Raw genomic sequence first — 27,862 nt, forward strand, 5'->3', positions numbered from 1 at the left:
GCGGCCGGCCCGTCCCCTTTAAGCGGCGCGGCGGAGGGTCCGCCCGCTCATTTCCGAGCACGCAGGAAGTGCGGCGGGGCTCCGCGCCGGCCCGCGCGGTGAGTACGGCGGCACCGCGCCCCTCCGCCCTCCCGCTCCTCCGCGGCCCCTCACCGCTCACCTGCCCGCCGCTCTCGGCCGGCCCTCCCCGCTCCGGCAGAAGGTGCCGTGCAGCGCCCCGGAGCCCGCGGCGGGCCCGGCCCCGTGTCCCGGCCCGGAGCGGGCTGCGGCCGGCCCGCACCGAGCGGCCGTGGTTCCGCCGGGGCTGCCCCGACCGCCGGGCGCGGCGGCCTGGCACACCGGGCCGTTCGGCTGTACCGGAGCGCTGTCTCTACAATAAAAGGAATGTGTCCCTCACGGCTGCGTTTCCATTGTGTTCGCTGGCCGTGGGCGTGCTGGCAGCGTTCGTGCAGCGGGCTGCAGCGGGCGGCCCCCCGGCACAGCCTGGAGCGGGCACGGCAGCGCCGGCCGGGCTGTGCCGGGCTGTGCCGGCCCTTCGGCTTGCTGGGCCCGCGAGAAACCCCCACTCCTTCCACCAGACCCCCAGAACTGGGGAAATGATGATAAGAGGGCTTTATTATCCTCAGTGAAGTGTTGGGTATTGTTTAAACTGCGGCTTACACCTCTTCGTTTTTGTCAGACGCGTTCTTGCTCGGTAAATTCTGTGCTCTCACAAACTGTGAGAGTTGGAGCGTTTTGGTAATGAACGTAAAAATAAATTGTGTAATTGTCACCAGTCAATTAATTCAGAAATGCTAAAGCAGAAACGGGGGTGTTGCAATTTGCAAGGCCGTTTTTAACCCTAAGTACGTAGAAATTTAAACTTGATAGTACATGTTTTCAGTGAAGTGTAATCTGTATTTACTTTATTCTGTGGTTTTATTGTTTGGTTGTGGTTTCTCTCTCCTGAAGTCCTTCTGTCAGGTGAAAATTGAGACACTGATCTCTTTTGCTAAACTTGTAGATGATGGATAAGGACTAGCTTTATTCTCTTCTCACGGGCAACTCAGAAGAATTGCAGAAAAGAGAGGTTGTTTCAACACTGAGTCGCTATCTCTCATTAAGGTTAAGGTCATACAATAAAAATACCTTTTCCCCTCTTTTTCTTTTCCTTGGAGGCTGTAACGCTGGGCCTCGTAGGACAGTTTCTTCTTTTCCAGCATGCACTAGCTGCAAGTTTCTATCTTGCTTCGGTGTGTTGGAAGGAAACTTCTAGCTTCCCTTTATTTATTAGCTAGATAGTGGGTCCCCAAGGAGCACCAAAGACAGCAGTTTGGAAATATTCCCGGTAGCTGTCAGTAGAGGTAGATGTGTTTTTCAGAGGGGTGTTAGCTACGAGCCTCAGTTACACCCTGAGGCTTCTATGGGAGGCTCTGTCAGTAAGTCCTTATCAGAAATATCAGGAGACCCACACTGAGCATTGCTACAGCACCACTGTCATAAACCATCAGCAGCTGAACATGGGAGGAAGAACAGTGGTTGGTGAAGTACATGACTGTACAGCCCAAACAAACATTCTGTAGCTTGTCTCTTGCTGGGGAAAACATGTGAAAGCTTCAGTGTGATTAAGATTAGTTATCTTGAATGGTTCTTTTCCTTCTTGCTCCCATGACTTTGTTTTAGCATCTTTCTCAGGCTTAAGGAAGGAATAAAGGGAAAAAAATAAACCCCCAGACCTGTCGGTACAGCTGCTACGTTGTGGTAGAAGTTGCACCAAATTACTCTTGAATTTAAATTCTTTGCTTTTATGTTCCAACCCCAGGATATGGGTCTTCCCAAGTCAGTGAGAAACAACATCTGAGGGCATAGTTAAATAATAAGTAGCTGTGCTCCACTACCAAGAAAATGCACAAACATATCTGGCACAAGAATTTCAACCCCTGCATCACAGTCTGCCACTTCATGCTTACCAGAAATGTTCTGTGGACATCTTTATAGAAAGAATCCATCAGAATCACCTGAACTTTTAAAAGAGACAAACCTAAACTCCCAGGAGGGTGGGTATGAGAAATATGAGGTCACTGCAGAAAACAAATTGCACAATATTTTTCTTGTCTCTGAAGCAGCCTGTCATTATGAAGCAAGCTTCATGACTTGCAGTATTTTCTCCTTAAATAATGCAGAAACAGGATCACAGAGGTAGGATGAAAGTCTGGCTTTGGATAAGTGCTGGAACCTATAATGTCCTTGGCTTTTTGTTAGCTCATCTGCCCTCTAAAGGATCAGCCCTCCAGAATAAAAGTATGGGAAAAAGCCATAATAATTTTGCTTCTGGAAAAATAATGTAGAAAATAGCCAGGGATTTCAAGAGTACAAGATTTTCTTTAAAAAATAAAAAAAATATTCTCAAGGGGCTTAATGGGAAGAAAATATTTTCAGGAGCATATTGTTTTTAGAAAAACGACCAAACCACAAATAACTGTGCTTTATCTATGTATCTAATTATGGTCTTTTAAGCTTAGTGCTGAAAATGGGGGAATGAGACCAGAACTCACAAGATGTTTATGGAAGAAATAGAATGCATTTTGAAGGGAATGGGAATATAGTTTTATTTCTGAGTTGGAAGCACAACTTGTAAGAATAATTTGTGGAAGGGCACTTCTTACTGTCTGCCAGAACAGTTTCATTCTGAATGATGATTAGAAAAGTCCAACACATCCATTAATATTATAGCTCATTAAAAAAACCCCAAAACTGAAAGTGTGCAATTACTCTAAATCTCTCTCTTTTTTTAATTAAGCTCTTTAATTTTTTTTTTTTGAGGGCAGGAAAGATTCTGCAAGTTGCAACCCTCCAGTCATGAGTGCCTTTTGGTGCAAAAGCAGTTGAACAGGGTCCTATTTTAGACCCTGGTTTTGGGGTCCATTTTGGGTGCAGCTAGCTTTTGCTTTCATCTAGGCCTTTAAAAAAATTGTATTGTAATGCTGCAGGTATTTTGTGTGTACCTAAAAATGCATACTGGCAAGTTATTCAGCTTAGTATTTCTTGGGTATTTAATACTCTGTGGTTAGCTGAGAAACTTTGTTTTAAAAAGAGTAACAAGGTAATTTTTGCAAGCTGTATGTCGTCACTAAAGATGGAAGATTCAAGGGGAAAGGAAAATGGCTTTTTTCCCCCTAATCCTTGAAGGTGCTCCATGTGGAAACACAACACACTTGTGAGAAGCTTGCACTCTCTCTGCTGGCACTGGGCTGCCTGTGCTGCACCTCTGGGTTATGGTAATGCTGGCAGGAGCCACTTGCTCCACATTTATTTCTGAATGAGGTGTGGTGGAATAATATGTTGGAACAATGTCTGCTTTAACCTTACTGGTTTTTAAAGGTGCTCTCTATTCACACACCAAATCCTCTAAAAGCAGGTTGATAAAACTGGCAGGTTATTTCAAGCTGTGAGTGCAAATGTGAGCTCTGGAAAGTGCATCAACAGGAGTTGGTGTTTCAGAGTGAAGTTCAGAGAATCCAAATCAGATGATGTGAGGAGGCTATCTTGTGTGGAAATCTTGTATGTACTTTTAAAGTCTGTTTCCTGGCAATCATCTCCAACTGTAATAAAAAGTGACTGTAGTGATTGGCCTGTTTATTGATTTGTGGCTCCCTACGGTGTAGGTGCTTTCCAGCACCATGCCCTTGGGTCTGATTGCTTCCTTTAGCCCTTCCTGCGTTCCTGGGAAGGTTTTGGTGTGGAGCCCATCTCCCTGCACAGCCTGCAGTGGAGGGATGCCCATGTCTCCTTAGGGAGGTGCATTTGAGGGGAGTGTTGGCCACTGATGACAGCAGGGGAGAACTGCCTCTGTTTTACTTCAGTCTTTTCCCCACTTTGATTCTTTCACTGGTGGAGTGAGTGGGTGGTAGGGGTGGGTCTGTCTGGCTTTTGTTCTTACCTTTCTTCCTCCTCTGTACTGAATGGTGGTGTTTCATTGGTGAAGCAGCTCCTGGCAGAGGATTCTTCTCTTGTGGTACTGGGCTTTCTGGTAGGGAAGTCACTTGGGGCAGCTCTCCGGAAAGCACGGATCAGCACCCAACAGCCACCATGTGCATCCTGCTGTCAAAAGTGAGGCTTCCCATCAGCTCCTCTCCTACGGCCAGAAATGACCTAAAATGTCCATCAGTGCATTGCTTCAATACATGGAGGGGTAGGAATGTGGGAGCCTGAGTACAAGTACACACTTGGCAGCTAAAGAAGTGTGCAGAATGGCAGTGCTCTAGCTGTCCCAGCAGCATAGGCATGGCTGGGCTGATGCTGGGGGAGGGTTTGGTAGGCACTTCTCTGGCATACTGGAGGGAATTTCTGCTCAAGGAAACTGTATGCCAGTTGTAGAGCAGAAGTAAAATTCTCTCATGGCTAACAAACCCTCAGGAGATGGGTCCTGCCCATGTACTTCCAATGGCTGTCACCAGCAAGAGTCTCCTCCTTTTGCTGAACATAGCTCCAGGCTGGTTCTCACATGTTCTGAGTTAAAATAATACAGTGCAGAACAGGTAGGAGTTAAAAGTAGCTTAGAAATACAATACTTGCAAGTAAAAATGCTGAACAGATGAGATTCTTTTATATAGACACCTGCTTCTTTTATTTAACTTTGACAAATGAACATCAAACATAAAATGAGGTTAGTATGTCTGCACTGTTAACTGTGCTTTTTGTCAAGACAAGAGATGAGTGCTTTCATAGAACACCAAAATTATAGGGCACCTGAGTTCTCCAAGAAGTTATACATGAACCTACAGCAGTTTTGTGTTCACCAGTCCCAGTTAATCACGTGAAGAAAAGGGCCCTCCTAGTTTTTCCGATGCCAGTTGCCAGAGACGTGGAAGGACAGTTTCTGCCTTTCAGGTGTGTAATTGCAGGAAGACATGAAAATTTAAAGCTAATGGCTGAGGTGCTGCTGTACAGAGGTTTTGAGCTAATTCTGTGTGTAGCTGTTGTGTTAGTAGTGTGTTGTGTGTGATAGTCAGTTGCAGCCAGATGGGTAACCAGGCAGATTTTCTGCTACCCTGGTGTTGGTGTGTGATATTTGTGTCTTCTCCGTAGAAACAGCAGAAATAATACTTAAGAGAGTTCTGGGTGGAGTTTGTGTTGCTGCTGCAGGGGCAGGTGTTGAGCAGCGATGCACAGGAAGCAATTGAAGCTTATTGGGAACACTGCTGAATTAAAGCAGAGGAAATGATGTAAATGAGCTTGTGTTTTGAAACACACTGTAGAAACACAAAGTGTTAGTCCTGAGCACCGTTGAGAGAGAACCCACAGTTCTGATCCAAGTCATAAGTTTCTGTGAACTAAAATCTGTCCTGTAAGAGTGTTTTGGGTGACAGCTTTCAGATGACTCGTGTTAGCACTTCTGCTGTCTCTTGAAGGCTTCCCCAAGCAGTGGTGTCAAAGAGGATGGCACTTGTCAGCACTGCTGATGCTGCTCGCAGCCCCAGGGGCAGCAGATGCCTTGCATGTCTTGTGCTCTAGTGGAGTAAAAATTAAGACTGAGGAGTGACAGTAGTTTAGTCTATCTTTCATGGGCTCTGTGAGTTCCTGATACATGTAGGAGTCTTCTGAAGAAGAGACATACAATTTGTGAGGCAGGAGGATAAGGGTTGGTTGCAGTCGGTGCTGGCTGGACAGAGGCTGGCAGGTTTCTTCCCAGCACAGTCAAAGCATTGCTCCAGTAAGATGCTTCTGCAGGGCAAACTTTGTCCCACTGCCCCCAGTGTTTGGTGTTAACATCCAAAATACTGTATTAGCCTCTGCTATGAAGTGCTGCTATGCGTTTCTTTATGTTGGATTTTTTAAATTAGATTTTAGGCATAATGCAGTGTTTTCAAATTCTTTTGCATTTAACTCTTCAGAATTCCTCCTTAGTTTAAGGTCCTGAACTCTATTAGATGGACAGGTGGAAGTGATAGGGATTTAAATCAACTGCGAGGGGACACTAAGGGAAGGAAAAAAACAACTTTAAACCAATGTTCCAACGGTGTAGCAGAAGTTGTTGCCAGTAGAACAATGTGTTAAATATAGCACTTTTGACGAGTGCCAGTAGTAACAACCTGTGTGTCCCTCCTGAGAAGCAAAACAAGCAAAAAAAGTTAGAAAAAAACAGTAGTGAAATATGAGCACAACAAAAGAGTGCAAGGAACCTGCAAAAACTTATCAGAGGTTTGCAAAACCTCTTGGCTTCTCTCCCTTTCAAACTATGATAATCTCTTCCTGAAGAAAGGGGAGGAAAGGCGGTTCAAGTGGTCCAGAGACTGACTTCAGGGACTTGAAAAACAAAACAAGAGAGGTGAAGCAACATGATGCAGAGTGTTCAGTGTTTGAGGTTTCTAGTTGTTCATACTGGCAGCTTTTTCAGTAAAGGAAAATATCAAGATAGTTCTGACAAGCTGCTGGCTTTTCTCCTTCCGATGAAGCTTGGTGTTGCTAGTCCTTTAAGAGTAAGTTAATGCTTAGTTACAATGTCAAACTGAAAAATTACAGATGACATAAGCTGTGCTTCTGGAATGCACCAGATGTTTCTCAATTGTTTGGCATCCAGCTTTCATGACTGGTGACATATCCGTGGCTGATTTGTTGTGCTGAGAGCAGAACCTGAACTGCTTATGCTGAATTTTAGCCTTTCTAAAAACATTTATAGTTTGTGTTCCTCCTTCCATCTTTGGTTGTGGACTGAAGAATAGCAAAGTGAGCACATTTTTGAAAATCACATGTGAATTTTAGCTAGCTGATTTGGTTTCATTTAAGAAAAACTTGAGGGTGATTGAGCAGCATTTTGCCAGGATTTCTGGATAAAGTAGTGTTTTAAACTGGTTTTCATTATTCTCGGGCTGAGCTACCACTTGGACAAAGCGCACAGAAATGTCTTCCAGTGGTCACTCCAGGAGTCTTCAAACTTGCACTGATGAGACTTAGGTACAAATATTCCCTGATCCAAGTACCCCTCAAAATTTTTTGCAGTAAGTCATAACTTCAGTGAGAACATTGTTGTGGTGCATAGTTGTCAAATAAATTTTTAATTGAATTTAAATCAGTTTCCCATAACCATTTCTGTTTTCAAGATAGATATTGTAGAGGTTTGAAAGTATTTTGAAGAAAGTTGGATGCACTCGAGAATTTAACTTCTGTTTTCGCTTCAGCTGCTACAGCTGCATCATAGTCTGGAGTATTACATCCTTGAAAACATTGTCACTCCTACCATAGGAAAAAAATTCCAAAAAATGGCAAAAGAATCAACTCCTCCACGTTAAGTCTCTAACTTTTTTTTTTTAATGCTGGACAGTTTGCTGTGCAACTGTTACAAAGAACACTTTGGGTATGAACTGTCCTTTTCCATCTCTTCTGAACTGTCCTTTTCCATCTCTTCATAACTTAAGGAAAATAAATCTCCATGTGAGAACCACCTGTGAGGGCCTCACAGGATCTGTTTTGCTCTACAGCATTTTCAGATTTGCTTTACAGTACAAGGAAAGAGCATGCATGACCTTTATTCTTACCTCCAACAATGAGAAGTTTTCCACTGGTTCAGTGTATGAACTTGAATGATAATTACCCTTGAAAAACAGCTCAAGAGTTTACATAGATTGTCATTTATATTTTCACTATGCTTAACTTACAGTAGCTATGTTATCTTGATCTCTGTATATAGAGAAGTAGATGACAGAGAGATCTAAGAAAACAGAAAAACAACTTGATTCTGAGAATGTAGTTAGATTTGAAACTCAGGTGAAGCAATGGTAAGAAAACCGCATTATTCTCATCTCTTTAGTTTTGCCAGCTACCATTCCACAGTGGATGGCTGCAGTCATTCTCAGTGATGGGTTTTAATAAATAGAACATGGCATCAGTGTAAATGTAGGTGTGCTGGGATCACCAGTTACCTTTTACTGCACTGTTGCATTTGTGGAAGCATGCTCATTTTGTATGGGGGAAATATTTAGCTGGGGCCTTTTAAGTTGTATAGATATTTTAGGTGCCTAAAGAATATTTCATCTTTCCTAATTCACTTTGATTCAAGGTGATGCTGTGTTGCTAAGTGTAACTGATTTTCTGTCCTTTTGAAACAGGCTGCTTTCAGTGCAAAAAAGCCCTACCTACAGCATTATCTTTTTGAAGACTGCTGGGCATCTTAAGTTTAATTTCTGCCTCTTGCTGCAGCTGTTGCTCTATCCTACAGAAAGAAGTATAAACATCTCTCAGCATGTGGTCTAATAGAGATTACTGTGCATCCTTGAAGATAAGCTGTGGCTGCTGTAAGAAGTGTGATTTAGTTTTGCTTTAGCTGTCCTCCACAGTCTTTTCCCTTGATGGGGTGTGCAGTATTACATGGGATGTTGGGAAGCTCTGCCACCTTTCAGTGGACAGACTGCTGGGTATGGTTGTGCCCTGGCCCAGGAACCCAGATGCTGCTGTGTTATAATTTGTGCAGCCCCTTGTGTGGACTTAATAAGGGCTTAACAAAGCCTGTTGTAAAAGTAGACTGGGTTCTTGCCTAATACTCATGTGAAAAACATTGCTTACAAGATGTTTGGAATACCAGGAGAAAGATCTTCCCTGGTAACTGTGCTAAGGTAGCTCTTGTACTTCTGTTCTTATTTCTAGATTGAACTCCAGCAACCAGCAAATTAGGGACAGTAAGTTAGTCATATAAAACTGCTGTTCCTTTAATTCCCTGACAATAAGGGGAAGAAGACATGCTTCACCAAACTTGGAGTTTGTGGTTTTCTTGCCAAATTTAAAAAGAGGAATAGCACCAACAGAAACACTGTTCACAGGAATAGCAGTGCAGAAACCCACAAGCTGAATAATACAAGTGATAGGAAAGGTTGTGTCATATAGAAAAGCTATTGTCTTGTGAAAGCTGAAGGTAGAGGAGCTTTTCATGATAGCAGTTTGATAATAGTTTTAAAACAAGCAAGGAAATGAAACTGCTTCAGCTGGTCCTACCTAGGACGTTTTACCTAGTTTTTCTTGCCAAGCAGATGCCTCTCTTCATATAAAGTGACTGTGAGTTGACTTTTTTTCCTCTGGCTTTATCTGAAATGGAATAATACTGACCAGTGTGGTTAAGGTGTAGCTGGTCAGGTTTCAAGTTTCAATTTTAATTCAGCATTTTCCAGACAACTGGACTTGCTTTGGATTCACTGAAGCCAGAGCAGGGCTTCTATTCATAAGCTCATTGCTTACTTTGGATTAGTTATAAAGTAAATAATAATACTGTTCTTTCATTTGTCCACTTAACTATGTAAAGGATTTAGTTTTGTTTAGGAACAGCAAGGTGCTGGGACAAGTGATAACTTGTTCTCCCACTTATAGGAGATAAAACTGTTTCAGCAAAAGGTTGCTCTTTTTGCCTGTTATTTCACAGTAGATTATGAAAGAATTGCATTTAAACCGCTACAGTACAGTTAATATTTCCTTTGAGGATGACAGCATGACTGCTTTTTCCAGGTATTGTTAGGGCAAAAATACCACCATTTCTAGGTTGTTGGATATCACCTTTTGCTTGCTTTCTCTGGGAAGAGAGGCAATAAACCCCACAGTATTTCCTATTCTGTCAGCTTGGCAAGCAGATTTATTGTTTGGCCACATACACGGGGCAGGGAAGGAGTGTGGTGCATGAGCAGGACAGGTCTTTCCTGCAGCCCCCGTGGCCTGTGTTGCTGTTGTAAAAACACATTCCAGGGAACTTGAAACTGAGGCAGAAATTGCAAGAGAGGGTTTGGGCAAGTTGGAAAGAGTATGATCTGCTTGATTGTTCTTCATTTCTATGTGATTGAACACCACTATTAAAATGAAACCCTACTCTTTTCTGTGTTTTGAAAGTTAGTACAAAGTGTGTTTCTTCAGTTGCATATCCTGAAGAGATGTAATTAATAAGCAGATCTGGTCCTTGGAAAAGGCAGGGGTTTTTATTGATTTTATCTCTCCGTGGCGTTGAGAGTGAGTTGATCTATCATGTGAAACAAGGGAGATAAGAAACCTGATACATCTTCCCTGCACACTGCAGTCTCTAATGTGGCAGTGGAAATTTGTGGAGGTTTGGTCTTAGTTTTATTTTGGAGCACAGCATTTCTGCTGGCAAAACAACAATGTTGCTTTTTTGTAAGAGAAACCATTTGCATGGAGAATATTATTTTTTGAGTAATAAGTCCTGTGATTGTTGCACCCTTCACTGAAGTAATTTTTTACTATGATTCCAGTGCCTGAATTACTTATTCCTGGTATACTGTGAATTCTAGAATGGCCCTTCTGCCAAAGGCATGATTTCTTTTTCCTTCCCATTTAGAAACTGAAGAAATGCCTGAAGTTACCTATTGCTGATATGCTTGAGCAGTTTAAAATTCATCACAGGCTGTTCATAATGTGGACAGTTCACCACTGTTCATTTTTTTTCCCATGTCCTTCATTAAAACTCAAGTGAGATGCTCAGTGATCAGTGTATAGTCATTGTTGTCCCCTGGTTTCCCCCATGGACTCTGGCTTTGGCAGAGGAAAAGAAAATGATGAAAATCAAGAAGTACCTTGAAGAATTCCTTTTGGTGTCAACCAAGTAAGGAGAGCAGTAAAGCTGAAGTTCAGTGCTTACCAGCTAAAGAGGGGTGTTGGGATAAATTTGAACAGTGTGTTATACTCTAAACTTTCAAAAAGTTGAAAATAAGCTGCTGTTTGTGCTTGATCTGATTGATCAGTGGGCAGTGGTTGCTATGTGTACAAGCAAAACTTTCAGGTTTTTCAGAATTGAATGTGAAACTGGTAAGGTCTAAAATATTTTGTGATTATTTTCACTTCCCTATTGGTTTTATTGAATGCAGATTGTCTTTCCTTAAGTTAATAGTGACTTTTAACTTCTCTCCCATCCAGCAGGGCATATGTGTGTGTGCTGGGGAGGCAGAGCCATAGCTGAAAGCATATCAGATGGCAGAATTGTCATAAAAAGATTTTTTCTTTTTTTGTGGTGTGTAAAGAGGGTGAGGTTCTTGACTAGTTTTCTGCAGAAAGTGAGAACTTCGGCAATTAATTCTTGTGATTTTTTTTTTTTTTTCCACTCTTCCTTTCTTCCTAATAGCTGGCAAGTCTAACTTAGGTACTGGCTCACACAGAACTGTGTAATAAAACCCTGGACAATTTTTTTTTCTTTTCTGAGCAGACCGTCTAAGCAGTGATGTTTTGATGTGTACTTAAGGTATGGTTTGAGGTTTTTCACTCCGGGGCTTATGCAAAGATTGTCTGCAACGGCAGATGCCCAACTTGCCTTGTGTTTGGTTTCAGCGAGTGAGAGGATAAAGGTGTGCCCAGTGCTCCTCTAGCATTCAAAGCTATTCTGTTCTCAATGGCACTGTTGTTCAGAAAGAGCAGGGAATATGCAAGGGATGAGATTGGACCTTATGTTTTCACTGTATAACTTGCCAAGAAGAGAAATATGTGTGTGGAGGAGGCTTAAGACTGTGAATATCTGTGGCTTCTGGGTGAAATTATGAACAATAAAATAACTCTCAGCTGGAATGTCATGAGCAGCTAAACAGTGACCGATGAGGGCATGCTGAATGAAAGGGACGTGTCTGAAGTAAAGCATGCTCACACAAGGAATGTCCCACAGTCTGGCGTGAAGCCAAGTGCATACTGAATTAGGTCACTGCCTCAAGTGTGAATGCTTCCCCACTTCAGTAAGATGTACTCATCCTTTGCAGCAAGGAACAAGAGCAGAATGCTAATATAATTTTAAAAAATGTAAAGCATTTTCAATTAGCATACCGGCCTGTTCCCTTGTGCTTAGAGAAACAATGAACTCTTTGTAAGAAACAGAAACATTTCTATTGTTGAATATACAGAAGGCCCTGGAAATGCAGAAAGAATTAACAATCAGGTGCCTCTGGAAAACCTGCAGATCTTTATAAGCATCATATAAGCCTCAGATGTCTCATTCTTTAGAGATCATACAGACTACTGCAAATAGACTAGTTCTAAAGAACTGATATGAAGTTAAATGCCAGCATGTGCAATTTACAGTTCTGGAACTTAATCTTTCAGCACTGAAATTCCAGGGACTTCTGTGATTACTTATTACCAGGTAGTCTTACTGTCCTTTTTTATAAGCTTCAGAGTGTTCCATGTATGAGTGAGTGCTCACTCAGGAGTCATGAGTATTACAATTAATTTCCCTATTGTGATTTTTGGGATCTCACAGAATCATTAGGTTGGAAGAGACCTTCAAGATCATTGAGTCCCACCCATGCCCTAACATCCCATGTGCTTTTGTTTATTCTGGGGTTTCACAGCCTGCTTTCTCTTGTAATTGTACTCTACAAATAGGTCTGTGCCAGGCCAAACTCATATCAAATTTGGGTTGTAAATATGCAAAAACAGGGCTTCCTTTTTTCCCCTTTTTTCCTTTTTTTTTTTTTTTTTTTTGTGTGAAATAGAGTGCTTATAAGCCCTCCTTTTGCAATGGAATAAGAAGGAAGCAAGATTCTTACTGCTTTCACGCATTCTTTGTAGTATTCAAGATGAAATGTCTTACTCCTTTATGATGACTTCCCTCAGCAGAAGTAATACTGAAAGGAAAAAATAAGTCAATTCACTCAGTTCCCACTGCTTTAGCAAACTAACTTACCTATTCAGCTCTCCATGTGCAATTTAAAATTTTAATGTTCGACATAGCTGGTTACACAAACATCCCTGGCCTTTAAAGGCCACGGTGAGCTCTAGTGGGAAAACGCCTGTTCTTTATGGTGTTGCAAAAAAAAAATAGTCAAACGTGAATAGGCAATACCCGACTCTGTAAAAAGGCTGTCTTGTTAATAGGATTGTCACTAGCCCATAGATAAAGGGTTTCAGCTAATGAAGGAATAATTAGAGCCTAGAAGGAAAAGTAGCAGTGAGCTCTTTTGAACCTGGCTCGTGTAGTTCCCATTGCTTCAGAAATGGCTTATTGTATCTCTTCCCTGAGCCCCCCTCGGGGCAGTGCTCCCCCAACCAGCCTGTGCTGTAAATAGGTGAAGTGCCAGTGGGAAGGGCCAGCAATCTGCAGATATCCAGCAGGGAGCCCCCGCGGGGGCGTGTTGACTTCCCTAATCCATGCTTACCACAATGAAGTCTGTTTGGCCACAGTGAGCAAAGGTATGGAGAACAAGAGTTCTGTCACTGCCCCCTGCTATTCTCTGAGGGGATCTTAATCTCCTGGTAAATTGTGTCCTCTTGATGCCATGTCAGGAGATCTGTTCTCCCTTGTTTCTAAGACCTGAATGAGACCTAAAGAAATGTAGTGACTCTTCAAAGTTGAGCACAGAGCAATTTATTGGTGGAGCAAGAATTGAGTGCAAAAGCCTGCTAGAACTAATGCTCCATGTTCAGGGGTATCGTTTTGTCAGTTAACAACAATTAGAATAGCTGGGGCTTGATTTACTTATATTTTATGCAAGTTAGATAGTTTCATCATTTTTCAATATGCCTTTACTGGTTGAAGATGTGTCAGCTTCTGCATGGAGTAGCTTTAGTACAGTTTAGCATTTACTGAGGTTTAAAGGAACTTGTGGTTCTTTGTGCTATTAGTTGTGGTTTCACCTCTTGCAGTATAATAGAACAGGAATTCAGTGAGAAATGTAAAAAACTGCCATATGGTCATCTTTGTACTAAAGAAAGCTTGGGATGATATTGTATCATTTCTCTGAACTGGTTTTATCCTGTAGATATTTTTCTTCTGTCTCCCTTGATTCACATCTGGACCCTGGTCAGTAATCTGAGGATACATCTGGGTTTGATCACTCTTTATAGGCATTCAACTTGCATTTGTATAGTGCTGCGTTTGCTCAGTGAGGAGCGACTAACTTCTGGCTTGTCTGGACTGGAAAGGATGTTATCTAGTATTCATTTGATAAAACTGTTACTTACTTTGTATCAAAGTGTCCAGTAGCTTTCCATGAATTCCAAAAGCTTCTGTTTCAGATGAGTAATTGCCTTTAATCTTGCTGTATTGAGAATTTCTACATAATCTTTGTAAATTATTTATGAACAGGGACTTTAGCACTACTAATACTGAAAACTGCTTTGAGCAGTCCTGTAGACTTCAGCTGGACAACTCCAAGGTGTGCAGCTCTTGCCAAACTTGGTGTGCATGATATGCCCACAAACTTTGAATCAGCTGTGGCAGGCATTGCTGCAGGTGGTGTGAATAAGTCACTTAATCTTTCAGGCCTTGTAATTGAAGCTTTCTTGCAAGTGAAGATGCTGATCAGACCTGATTTGCACTGGAGCAGTATCCTGGTGCTGGAAGCTGAATTGGAAGGGAGCAGTGTCACAAAGACACAACTGGGGAGACATAGTGCCAGATATTTGCTGTGAACACGTGGGGATGGCCCTGTGGCACCCTGACATGTGGACAGGATTGTGGTACCCTGACTGACTTGCAGGGTCAGCACTGGATTGGCTGGATGGCAGCTGGCAGTGCCAGATAAGTCTGTCTAACACATACAGATGGAATATGGGAGGGAGCAATTTTTTTCTGGTCTTATAAGGATGGTGAAACTAAACTGGTAGTCTCAGAACTTCCCCCAAACCCTAATTGCATAACACAGTCAAAATGGATGTACAGTTAATAGGTCCCTGGATAAATTTTAATGAGCTTCACTTATTTTATGCAAGCAAATTTTAAATGAAAATGTTTTATTAATGTTGAAAGTAGACTAACATGCATTGAGCTTACTTCTTAGTTTTTTTTATGCTGTCATTGAAGAAGCCCATAAAACATTTAGCTGACTCTCAGTGCTGAGTAGGATTTTTGGTATCCCCCTCTGGCATAACTGTGGTCTGTTTCTCTGGTCTTTCCCTCTAGGCTGGTTTAGTCAGTCACCTAAGATTGTGACCACTGCCTCTTCTTGCTAGCCTAACCATATCAGAAGGTGGAAATATTAGCAGATGGATTATCTCAGGATCCCTTTCATCAATCAGGGATTGGTGTTTGCATTTTAATTTTTGTTGAATTTGACTTAATCTGAAATGCAGTTTCTGTAAACTTTGATATTTAAATCTATAATACTTTATTCATGACTGAACAGTTATACCCTGAAAGATATTTACTTAAAGTAAAAGCAAATGAAATTGAGAGCTTCTGCTGCTTCAAAATAGTTCTTGTATTTTTTTTTTTTTTTTTTTTTTTTAGTGTAGAGGAGTTGGAAAGGGATGGGGTTTGTTGGTGTCTTTTTTCCCTCCCACAGAACAAAACAAAAAACCCAAGAAGGAATGGGGGAGTTAAAACAAATGTGAAACAAACCGTAGTGAGACTAGAGGAACCCTTTGGCAAGCTGTATGACAAATGCATTTTATTGGACTGTCCATATTACTGTGTGCCAGACTACTGTGTCAGAGGGATTTGTGGATGGGTAATGCAAAGGAAAGAAATGGTTTTTTCTCTCTCCCTTTCTCAGTCCTTCCACCAACAGTCTTTTGCATGCGTATGGTAGAACTTCGCTCATGTGTTTCTCAAATGACTGTTTTGTAGTTCTAACATGCACCTTTCTTTTAATTTTAGGTTCTGTCTTCATTGTGCTGACTCAAACCACAGATTCCAAGGAAAGGAGAGGAAATGGAATAAAATTCTCGAGTGCCAGAGGAAAAGCAAGACTAGCCACTGAAAAAATTACTATTACTGAACTATAGATTACTGTCACACAAGTGTGTGGGGGGGAAATTGCTATCTGTTCAATGCTTACAAAATTACTTTTGCGGATTTCCCTCACAAAACTTCAAATAAGCTAAACCACTTCAACTAGGGCTGAATTAGGAAATGGAAATATGATTCCTTGCTGGTGTCTTCCGTCTTCCTCCCACTTTGCAGGGTTTTTTTGTTTGGGGTAGGAAATTCTGAACAAATTGTATGGCGTCAATCAGACTTACAGTTGATGGTTATGGATGACATAGGAGCTTCGGATTTACATCACTGCAATGATACTTGATTAAGGCAAAGCTTGAAAACTGCTCATCAGCTATGTTACCAGAACTTGTAGTAGCTATTACACTTGTGTTTTCTCTCTTTTTAAGTTTTTGAGTCTGGGGTGATGTCCCCTGGAAAGCAAGAGCAGATAAGTCATTTTTTAGGATTGAAAACAGAAATAATATGAGAATGCCCAGAAGAGGCTTAGTAATTCAAGCCAGGACTCGTTGGCTATTGGTGGGCCTTGCTTTACTATTCAGTTTAGTCTTACTCATGTATTTACTGGAGTGTGCTCCGCAGACAGATGGCAATGGATCGCTGCCTGGTGTCGTAGGCGAAAGCATGGGTAAAGAATACTATCAGGCTCTCTTGCAGGAACAAGAAGAGCATTATCAAAACCGAGCTACCAGTCTAAAACGTCAGATTGCCCAGCTTAAGCAAGAGCTTCAGGAAATGAGTGACAAATTGAAGTCCCTGCAGGAAAAAAAGAGCCCGAAGGTCAATGGTATGAACTACCAGGGCACCAAAGAACAAACATCCAACGATCTGCTAGAGTTTCTTCATTCCCAGATTGACAAAGCTGAGGTGAGCGTGGGGGCCAAACTGCCTAGTGAGTATGGAGTCATTCCTTTTGAGAGCTTTACATCCATGAAAGTATTCCAGTTGGAGATGGGGCTCACTCGGCATCCAGAAGAGAAACCTGTTAGAAAGGATAAACGAGATGAATTGGTGGAAGTTATCGAGGCTGGCCTAGAAGTTATCAATAATCCAGATGAAGAAGATGGACAAGATGAAGATGATGGAGTAGGAGACAGGCAGCTATATAGTGAAAATGATTTTATAGAAGGTATGTTTACATGCTTCCCAGCCCCTTACAGAATGGCACAACAGGCGTTTAATGGTGTTTGTACTTATAGGTGTTTTACCTACTTAGAGTAATTGCACAATAAGAACATTTATTTCTGACAATGAGAATATTACTGCTTCATTATCTTATGTTTTTAGTGGTGTAACAAACGCATTTCAGAAAGGCTCACTGCAAGAGGTGTAAGGGGGAAACTGTATCCGTTTAAAATAAGGATGCATTTGTAACTGATTGTAGCCAGACAGTGTGACACAGCTGCTTATGGTACTAAATAACTGAAAGACTTTCAGTGAAACTGGCGGCAGTGGGAGGAATTGAATCATCTCTCTTGTTGCAGACTAGTTAAGCAATCCAGTATGAAGCTGTGTGGTTTTTCTTCACTCCTATGCCACTTCTAGTTAATATTCAGGTATTTGACTCAGAGTTTGGCACAGTCATACTGGAGGGAGAGGTAGGCAAAGTTCTGGGGCTGTCAGCTGAAGAACTTGGTGTCCTGAATAGACCTTTCATGGTATACAGTTACAGGGTCTGCTAAGCTGTGCAGCCTTGAACTGTTCTCTTGTTTTCTCTTCAGTTTTGTCTCAGTGCCTGTAAGTTTAATTGCAGAACACACATTATTATAAAGGCATAGGTAACAGTTAAACTGTCAACACTTAGTAAGGCCCTTACAAGATGCAGTAGTGACAAATCCCATAAAAGGTACGTTTCAAAGTGTGGTCTTGTGTGATGGAGGGAAGTATTATCAAAGACTACCCTAGTACCTCTTCTTTATACTTACAGTATTAAATAGGGTTCATGCTGCCATTAAAAACCAAAATGTGGACCATATTGTAAGACCATTACTGTAGAAGGAATTCTGGAGTTAGTACTGATGTCTGCATTATTAAGCAAACATACTTAATAATGCTGGAGAAAGGTACTATTGACCTTGAAATAATGGGTTCTTTCAGTCTCAGATGATGTAATGGTCTGTAGTGGAAAAAGTCTCTGCTTTTTAACAGCTACTGTGTTTAAAGTTTGATGCAAGTACTCTTCTTCATTCCAGAAGGTGGTGCAGGGCATGGAATCCACTCAGCTGTGTCAATGCAACACAGCCTGTGTTAGGCTCTTAGTACAGTTCCAATTTAAAACCCTATTTTTTTTTCCAGGGGTAGTCATTCTTGTGCTTTATTTCTACATGAAGTATTCAGCTGCTTTTCCATTGCTGTTTTAGATATTGCTTGTACTCTAGTGGATTTTTATTTTACCGCGACTGAAATAGCTGTTGATTTTTCGGTGTACTGCCTTAAATGACAGGCGTTCAAGAAAGCAAATAGTTCTAGGACCTTAGAAGTATATTTCATAGCTCTGCCTCAGTTCACACCAGTATTTTTTTTTGGAAAACAAGCTAATTTCTTTTTGCTGTAAATAGAGTAACTTTAAACACAGGGTTACAGGAACTACAGAGCAAGACAAATCTTTAGTGCTGCATATGAGTGAGTTAGCAACCAGCTATAGCATTATCTGTATCTATTAGTGCCTTACTTCAGACAGAAGTTGTGGGTTGTGTGGGTATTCTGTGGGTTTTTGTGTGCAAATACTACTGGCTAACGTAGCCAGCAAGAAAAAGCATCTTCTGAATGTTACCATATTTTTCCCCATCCCTGTTTTTCCAGAAAGCTGAGGTAAAAAGCAGACCCCACAGTGTTGGTATTTGTAGGTCCCTTGCCCTGCAGCCCCAAAAACAGGTCTAGCACTCTGCTTCCCCTGCCTGTGCATCCCCTTTTGATGGAAGTCCACTTGGAAACTGATGCCATTCTATTTATAAAATGCTCCCTTAAGCAGTCCTAAACTGGTAGGATCAAATTGCATAGCATACTTGGTGTGTCACTGAAGTCAGAACTAACTGTCCTAACAGCACATCAGAATTGTTGTTGGATTAGTGTTGCTCATTTAGAGAAACAGTTTCTTAAAGTTGGCTTCAGTTGAAGCAAATAATTTAAGCTCTACATCCTCTTCAGTTGGTAATTATTTTGTAATACGTGGTTTGTGATTAAAGCTAGAATATTGTGCAATTTGAAACTGGAGGCTGAGAAACTTGGTGTGTGGATTTTTTTTTCTTTTTTTCTTCTGGGACAAAAGAGAAGACATGGCACTGCATTAGTTAACACATAACCATCATGTTTTATGCTCAGTATAGATAAGTAGATTGTATCTTCTGACTTGCAGGATTTTTTTCCCTCAAAACTACTGCAGTTCTATATCCAAAAAGTCACCCAGAAAACTGTGCTACAAAAAAATAGGCATTTTTATTCTAAAGTGTTCTAACTTGTTAACTCAACAGGCTATTTTTATATAGGTCACTATTTGGTTCTGGGAATTGTGTCTGCTCTTTTCCTAGACTTGTGAAATAGTAGACTAAACTTTGAACCATGTAATTTTTTGTGATATGTACTTTCAGGTACTCTCTCCATAGAGAATTTGGTGACTGTTTAAATAAGTTTAGAATATCTTTTCTTATAGACGAGTTTACTTAATGATGTCTTTCAATGTCTGCTGAATATGTCTGAAGTTCTGTCCCAGCATTTATGTTGCCTCTGATGCCCAGTCAGTGAAATACCACTGTCTTCATTTGAAAAAACATCAAGATTTTTTTTCTTACTCTGTTTCAGGATTTATCTGCATTAGAGTAACTTGAAGTACTAATAGCTTGAATTTTAAATTGATCTGCTTTCTATTTTAAAAGTAGGGATTTCCTAAATAAACTTTTTTTCTGAAAAAGTATGCTTAATTAGCCAGTAATACTTGTGGTAGTCTGAATCTAATGATTTTTATTACTCTTAATATTGTGCAGGCCATAAAATTTCTGAACATGTGCTGATGGATGCCAACTTTCTTGTTGCCACTCTGCATTTTTGCTCTGTGTCCTTGATTTAACTGTTCATGCAGCTACTTTCCTGCATGCTCAGCCTCTGTAGGCTCTGCAGGAAGAGGTTCTGTCTTCTGCCAGTGGTGCAAGGAAGCTGTATCCACAACAGCAAGCACTCTGGCAAAGTGTTTTCTGAACTGATGTTATGTTTTTAGCGTTGCAAGACAAAGTGATGATCCAAATCTGTTTTGGAATTGTGATAAGGCAGAGCTGCCACAGCCACATCATAATTGCGCAGGCTTTGAGCAACAACACTAAGTAAAAAAAAAAAAAATTAAGTGTATATTACAACTACAAAGATACTTTCTGAAAACTTCAAATTATTTTTCACAAAGCTCAGTTGACTTTTCTGCTGATGAAGAGAAAACCATCAAATTTCTCAGCTCTGTTTGCTGTACCTGTTTTCCTTTGCAGCAACCCATAATGAAACTTTCAGAACTCTAATACTAACAGAACAAAAATCTGACCTGAAAAAAGGTTTTGTTCTGCAGTTGCTGTTTGAGAAACACTTTGAAGTTGTTTTTTTCTTAGTGTTTACATTAGATCTAAGTGTATGAGAAACAAGAGTATCCTATTTCCCGTGGATGAAAAGTATCCCTAGAGACGATAAAATATGCAATTTTACATATCTTCACAAATGAATGGATTTAGGATTATGAAAAATGAACCTAATTGCTGAATTGCATGTTCTGAGATAGTCCTCCATTAAAAATAGATTTCTTTGAGATAAGTATTTGATAATGTTGAGAAATGGAGATTAATTCAGAGGAAATAATAGTATTGCTTCTGTCTGTCCCTTTCTCTGGAAGCTTGTGACATTGAGTCTTGGATGGTGATAGAGGAGCCTTGAGGAGCCCTCATGGACACATTTCGCTATCAGTGTAACTGGCTTATTTGGGTTTACATTTATCAGTGTAATTGGCTTTTTAAATCAAGAGATTAAAAGCTCTTCCACTGCACAGACATTTAAAATTAACTCTTGGAAAATAGAAGCACTAGCATGTTTTCACGAGCTAATTAGCAATTAGCTAATTGCTAAAAAGGTTTTTTTGTTGAATGTCTAGCAGTGCATAGACATTTGTAGACTAGTTTGGGTCCATTTCTCTTGCTTCTGTGTTTCCAATTGGAACTGAGTGAAGTCTAGGAACTTTCTTTAGGTCGTCATTGAAAAGGAAAACTCCCCACCCATCCTTGGAATATAAAAATCCTTTTTTTCCCGTGCTGCAAGCTTGCAAGAGTTTGCCATCCATAGAACAGTGTGGACTGTTTATCATGCAAACAGCCCCTGCCCTGTGTGCTGCCTAAGACCAGAAACTGGGCACTGTCCTGGTAACTTCAGTGGAGAATTCTAATGCACACCAAAAACACGAGATCTTTGTTTTCCATAGACCAAACACTTCTTGGTGGTTGTAAAGCAAGTAATATTCAAGACAACAGAAGAACAGCTTTTTGGCTTTGATAGTAACTGATCACCAGGGTTGCTATATTTAATTTGTTTGGTGGGAAGCAGAACTTTTGCAAAGGGAGTAAAGCTTCATGGACCAGGAATAGCAGCCGTTAAATTATTTCTGCTGCTTTTTCCCGCTTTGCTTGTGGAGTTCTATTTTGGATGGCAGCCAGTGTGTGCTAGTTGGAAGGTGAGATAACAGGTTTTATTAAATGAGTCAGTTCCAAGTGTTAAAAACCTGAATACTCTAAGAAGTAAACCAGATGTGGGTTCTTTTTCTGTTCTTAAATCTGGCTCTTCTCAAATCTGGCTTCTGTGCATAGAAACGTTAGTCCCACAGAAGTTTTCAAATTAGTAGATTAGCAACAGAAGCTGGCTCATAGCAAGGAGAGTAACTCGAGGTGTACATACTATTTAAAAGAAGTGTGGCTCTAGTAGCATGTTGAGATTCCAAAGTTTGCAGTCTTGTATTTCAACAATTGAATGCTGGCAAGGCACTATTCAGATTTGAATTTGTGTGTTAAGGTCTTTATGAAGTTGCAGCAGTGGGTTTTGCTTTTGTTTACTTTTTAAAAAATTAATCTAGAAATTTTTACTCTCAACCTTCTGCTTTAGACTGACTTCTGGGATTATCGTTTGATTAAACATACACTATTGGCAGCTGGTATGCTTTTTAAAAATTTCTCTTGCATTGTAAATGGTATTTTTATCTGTAAACAGCTATAGCAGAGAAAAGAATAAAATATAAAATACTGAATGGTGATTTCCCCAGGAGTCCTGGTACAAAGTATTTGCTGTCTATTACATGGGAACATGATGTATGAGCATTGTGGTGCATCAGCTAGTCTATTAACCAAGAGGCTGTTTTCAAGCTAAGGTGCTGGACTGTGCAGCACAAAGGGTTGGAATGGAAAAGGGTTGAGAGGGATTTAAAATCTTTTGCTGCTTCTGGCAGTCGGCATTGTGGCCTTTCATTGTTTGAAACACCATTTTCAGTGCTTGTAATAAATAATTATTTGAAAATAAGCATTAAAATGTGGTGCATACTTAAGCATCTTTGTGCTGACAAAGGCATAAATGTGAATTTCAGTCTTTTCAAGGAGAGCATTGCAGAACTTTGTTCAAAGGGTAAAAGCCTCTTAGTTAAGAGGTTCAGTCATCACTGACTTCCACTGTGATGGACCAGCTTGTGTCCCACAGCCCCTCTGTGATGGTGATGCACATTTCCCATTGGGTGTACCAGTGCATGAGACAGAATGGATTACGGAGCTGAGGATGGGAGGGGCATAAGGAGCTTGCTGTAAAAGAGACTGCTGGGCAGAGGGAGGGAACATCAGTGAGTGAAACTGGGTTTGATGTGGGGATGGAGTCTGGAGCACAGGAACACAGAGGGTAGATTAAGGAAAGAATTCTTTGTTTGTAAATGGAATCTGGGATATAGAGAAAGAAGTTAGGTCAGGGTGGTGTACACATTTTTTTGCTTCTTGTACTGCAAGGGAAGGGAATATGAGGAATACTTGCCTGGGCATAGGGAGAGACACAAAGCTCTATCATCCTTTCTTTCTGGTTCCTGAGAGAGTCAAACCCAAGCTGCTCTAAGGCTGAGAGCTGCTTCCTTCACATTCTTTGTCTAGTGTTGATTTCAGTCGCAAAAAAAGGACAACAAACAGAATATCAATGCTGGGTAGAAAGAGAACCTTTTGTGTTGCCAGTATGGCTTGTGTGCTCTGTGGCCTGCCACCAGCTGCTTTCTGGGTGGGAGGCCTGGGAGGGATTCCAGCTGCTGAGGAGACTGGCTTGGAGAAGGGGCAGTTCAGGACAGCCAGGTGAATGGAAATGCATCATGTGAGGGTGGGGAACATGGGAATATCACACTTGGGGATATGCAGCTGTTTGTAACTTTCTCTGTGTTCTGGGTGGCCACTTAAGTGGAATGTAATGCCTGTTCATGGTATGGCCTGTGGTTCTTCTGTATAATACAACTTTTCCTTACTGGGGAGAGGAGAGCAGAGATGGGATGAACAGAAGGCATTTTTGCTGAAGGATTTTTCCTGTCGTAATTTCTTACTTTCAGGTTAGCATAGATGTGGAATTAGCAACACAGAGCTTAGTAGGGTCAAAACCACAGATGAGCCTCAGTCCTTTCCTATGTAGTGTAAAATTAGATTCTGCTGGCTTAATTTCCTTCCTTGATGGTCCTTAAGTTAAAGGACCATGTTCTGAAATGGGTAGATTTTTTTTTTCTACCCATTAGGAGTAAAATCTCTCTCAACAGATAGTTGTTTCTGGAGGAACTAGAACTGTTGTCTAAAAAGTGACAGCCACATAAAAACTTCGACCTATGTCCTTAGAAGACTATGGGTGTGTAGTACTGGTCAGCAGTGAAAACAATTTAAAAGCATTCCAGCATTATCACACATTTGTTTTGTTTAGATGCCACATGTCAGATTTTGCAGGCTTTGTCAAGCAAGTTACTGTCATTTGTTCTGCCCACAGAACAAATTGTGTTTTTCTTGTGTTGATTACTGGCCAGATGATCTCAGATTTTACTGTGGACTAGCTCAGGGCTAGATTCTTACTGAAGGACTTAAGAGCAGGCAATGTTAGATTTCAGCCATCCTGTTCCATAGCAAATAGCTGAATGCCCTTCTTGTTGGATAGACCCAACTCTTGATTCTGTCTGAACAGTTGGCATAGGACCGTGAAACCTTTTGTGTGTAAGAAGCAGAGGAAGCTGAAGTTCATGTGAGATTTTAGATCAGACCTGAGAAACAATCGTAGAAGGGTGATTGTGATTAATAACAGTTTGTGGAAATTTCATAGGTGCAACACAGAAGCTGTGCCTCCACTTTAGTTCTTGGGAAAATAAGTGTTTCTGAAATACAACTGCTGGGATCTTTGACTTTACACATTACTTGTATGACTTATTCTTCAGGTTACTATCGTACAGAAAGAGACAAGGGGACACAGTATGAGCTGTTTTATAAGAAGATGGATGGCATGGAGTACAGGCATGTCACCTTGTTCCGACCTTTTGGACCCCTCATGAAAGTGAAGAGTGAAACAGTCGATATTTCTAAATCGATCATTAACGTGATTGTTCCTCTTGCTGGAAGAACTGAGGCATTTGCACAATTTATGCAAAACTTTAGGTAGGTGCATGAGACTATATAGTGAGCTATGATACTGATTTTCAGTATTTTGTTTCCTTTTAAAAATGAATTCCTGTTCTGGTTGATTTGCAACAGAGCTAATGATTCCAACATTGTGTGCAACTGCCTTGGGATGTTTGTAATTGAACCTACTGTATGGAGAAACATTCCTCTTAAAAGGGCTTAAGAGTCTCTCAAATTGCAGCAAAATGATCAGATGGCAGGATCATTGTGAACCAGGACACATGATCTTGAACGTAGTTTTTGTATTTATCGCTTGTAGAGTCTCTGTTTATAAAATATGGAATTGGAATGTGGCACACAGTATTGGAACATTCTGATTTAAATGGGCAAGATGAGGAAAGAAGAGTGGAGAGAGAACATCTTTCCATATTTTCTTTGAAGCCGTTTGATGCCTAACCAGAATACTTCAATCTGCTAATACTTTTTAGTGCAGTAGCTTTGAAGTACCTGAAGGTTGTTTGTTGTGCTGCAAATAATTATTAATATCAGCTTATCTGTGCTTATAGGGATGTGTGTATTCATCAGGATAAGCGTGTTCACCTCACAGTGGTGTACTTTGGACAGGATGGTCTGTCAGAAGTAAAAGGCATCCTGGAATCTGTAGCTAGGTAAGTGTATCAATGCAACAGTAGTCAGTACAGACAATATTGATTGGCATTTTAAACAGATTTTAAAAAAGAATGGAGAAACAAACCAAATAAAGTTTATACTCCATTACAGGTTACTAGGAAATTTATTATTTATTTACTGTACACTATTTATGGTTGCCATTTTACGGCTTAGGTTGCAAAGGTTTCCTGAAGACTACTAGCAATCAAGTTATAGCCAGGAAAGACTTTGAGGTTTCTATCTGATAGTCCAAAAAACAACAGGGGTGAGTTTTGCAGTGGATATTCAGTCATGCTAACAGCTTGATTCAAGTTTAAGTTTGTTGGAGCTGGGATGTACATTTTAATAACTACTTCACTGTAGAAACAGTTTTATTTAATAAGGGAGAGAAATGTAGTAGTCCAAGTAGGCCTGTGCTTACTCTCAGCTGTAAAATGACTTTAAACATGGTTCATCACGGCTGTCTCAGCAGTAGCATTACATCAGTATGGATGTAAAATTCCTGAATGTGTCTTTTTATGGTTTATGAGATAGGACAGGTCAGCATCCTTTACCCTATAGCCAAGGGGCTTCTTCACTCCCTGAGCTCTTGCACTTGTCCCTGAGCTGGGAGCCTGTTCCCCTTGAACTCTGGTGTGATCCCTGTCTCAGGATGCTGGCCAGGCTCCTCCATGACACAGACTAGACACAGGCTACTTTGTCACCAGCTTGGAGCACGCGATGGAGAATTGGCCTGATGTGTACAGGTATCTTGTAGGAAAGAGGGAGAGAATTTCTGCATTTTCTACTGCAGTCTCCCTAGCACCTGCCATGTGCTGTACCCCTCCATTTTTGAGGTCTCTGCTGTGCCCTGCTCCCTGTGAGATGTCCCTCAGAGCACTAAGTCAGTGCTGCAGGCTCACTGGGCATTTATATGCTTCTGTGTCTTTTTAGTGGTGCCAGTGTTGAGTATCTTCACTCTGTTCACTTCAAGTATTGTCCTCTGAAGTGTCTCTGAAGTAGACACTTAACTCTGCTTGAAGATGTTCTCTGAGTGTCTTTCCAGTCTCCTTTGGCTGCTCCTTCCCTGTTCTGTGGGAGTAGAGGCATGTATGCCACTGTTAATCAGAGAGAAAAAGCAAAGTGCCTGGGTTATGGTGGCACCACCACACAGATGGCCTTTGCCCCATGAGTCTGGTGATGCCAGGACTCTGGCTTCCTGTTTGCCCTCTTCTTGGATGAATTTTTTAGATGCCACTGTAATTCAGGAGAGCATTTTAATTCATGTCAGTTAACAAAAGGCCTTTTAATTCATCTAAATGATTAAAACAAAGTGAAGCTACAAAGTAAAACTAATTTCTGTCATTTTATGAGGTTTAAAATTAAATAGACAACTAAGTATAACAATTTTTTTCTCATTTGATCATAGAGCTGTTTTTCTTTTTAAATTTCTAGAATTAAATTCCTGTAAAATGCTAAAAGAACTATAAATGATCCCTCTGCCCCTCCCCAGTGATTAATTTTGGGTTTGGCTCTGTTTTTCTTGTAGAGAAACTGACTTCCACAATTACACGCTTGTCTCTCTGAATGAGGAATTTAACCGAGGCCGAGGACTTGACATGGGTGCCAGAGCCTGGGAAAAGGGCGAGGTCCTGATGTTCTTCTGTGATGTTGATGTTTATTTCACAGCCGAATTCCTCAATAGCTGTCGCTTAAATGCTGAGCCCGGTAAGTTCCCTTATTGTTGCTGCAATGGAGCCTTGTCACCGTGCTTGGCTTCAACTGGCCTGTGGTGAGCGTGTAGAAAACAAAGAAAACTCAGCTAGAGTGTTGGGGCTTATGCAGTGCCACACACCCTGGAAGATGAATCACACTCTGCACAAAAGCCAATACTATTTAGACTGAGAAATAACTTCTGCCTTAGTGTAGCTTATTTTAAGAACACATTGTCCTATTTGTTCAACATGTACAATTTTCATGATTTTGTAAGATTTAGTTGTCTGAAAGATAGCTGGACGGTTTAATTGCTTTAACAATTAGAGTGCATGTAAATCTGTATAACAAAACTCAGTGTAATGCTCTGCAGTGGAAGATTATTTTTGTTATGCTGACATCTCTAACAAGTTTGGTTTCTCTCTTCTCACACGTCTATGGCCAAGACATGTCACATGTGAATGGTTTTCAGTAGAGCTACAGTGTGCTCCTTATGGAGACTGAGCTACAGTAATTTCACGAATACAAGCAGCACTGTTTTGACTAAATTTTGCTCTCAAACCGGAAATGCGGCCAATATTCAGGAGCGGCTAATATGTGAATAATTTTCTGACATTTACAGCCCCAGAAGTGCCAGCCAGGGTGCCGAGCCGAGCGCCTGCCAGTAAAACCCAGGATTTCGCTATTGTTACAAATTGGTTAATGTGTTGCGTGGCGGGTGGGGGGAGGGAGGGAGGCAGGGGAGTTCCCTACTTCAGGCGGGGGAGAGGCAGGGAGCTCTGTGCTGACATCCCCACGGCTCAGGGAGGAGGCGGGGGGTCCGCCCCCGCTCTCCACCGCCGCGCCGCGAGCGGGCTCCGCGGGCTCCGCGCCCGGCCGCCGCGCCGGGAGCAGGGAAACTCCATCCCCGCCCGCCACGGCAGGAGCAAGCAGGCTCCGTCCCGGCCCGCTGCGGCAGGAGCGGGGAAACTCTGTCCCCGCCCACCACGACAGGAGCAGGAGCGGGGAAACTCTGTCCCCGTCCGCCGCCACGGGCGCGGGGAAGCTCCGTCCCCGCCCGCCACCGCTGCCGTAGGAGCGGGGGAAGCTCCGTCCCTGCCTGCCACCGCGGGGCAGCGCCGACCCGGGGTGACCGAGCCCAGTGGCAGCGGCGGCCGGCCCCGAGCGGCAGCGCCGGGCTGGGCCACCTGGCCCCGTCAGCGGCCCCTAGCGGGCCGAG

General features: G+C 41.6%; 1 protein-coding gene across 1 annotated transcript in view; it reads left to right on the plus strand.

Moving 5' to 3' along the window:
* Positions 1-27,862, plus strand: part of CSGALNACT2 (chondroitin sulfate N-acetylgalactosaminyltransferase 2) — a 33,504-nt gene continuing 5,642 nt past the window's right edge. The window contains exons 1-5 of the mRNA XM_033066360.2: positions 1-98; positions 15,545-16,793; positions 24,102-24,318; positions 24,849-24,950; positions 26,480-26,658. Coding sequence (XP_032922251.1) covers positions 16,130-16,793; positions 24,102-24,318; positions 24,849-24,950; positions 26,480-26,658 — 1,162 coding nt within the window. The 5' untranslated portion in view covers positions 1-98; positions 15,545-16,129. The remainder of the gene's footprint in view (positions 99-15,544; positions 16,794-24,101; positions 24,319-24,848; positions 24,951-26,479; positions 26,659-27,862) is intronic.

The sequence above is a fragment of the Catharus ustulatus genome, chromosome 8 (assembly GCF_009819885.2).
Source record: "Catharus ustulatus isolate bCatUst1 chromosome 8, bCatUst1.pri.v2, whole genome shotgun sequence".
Classification (NCBI taxonomy): domain Eukaryota; kingdom Metazoa; phylum Chordata; class Aves; order Passeriformes; family Turdidae; genus Catharus; species Catharus ustulatus.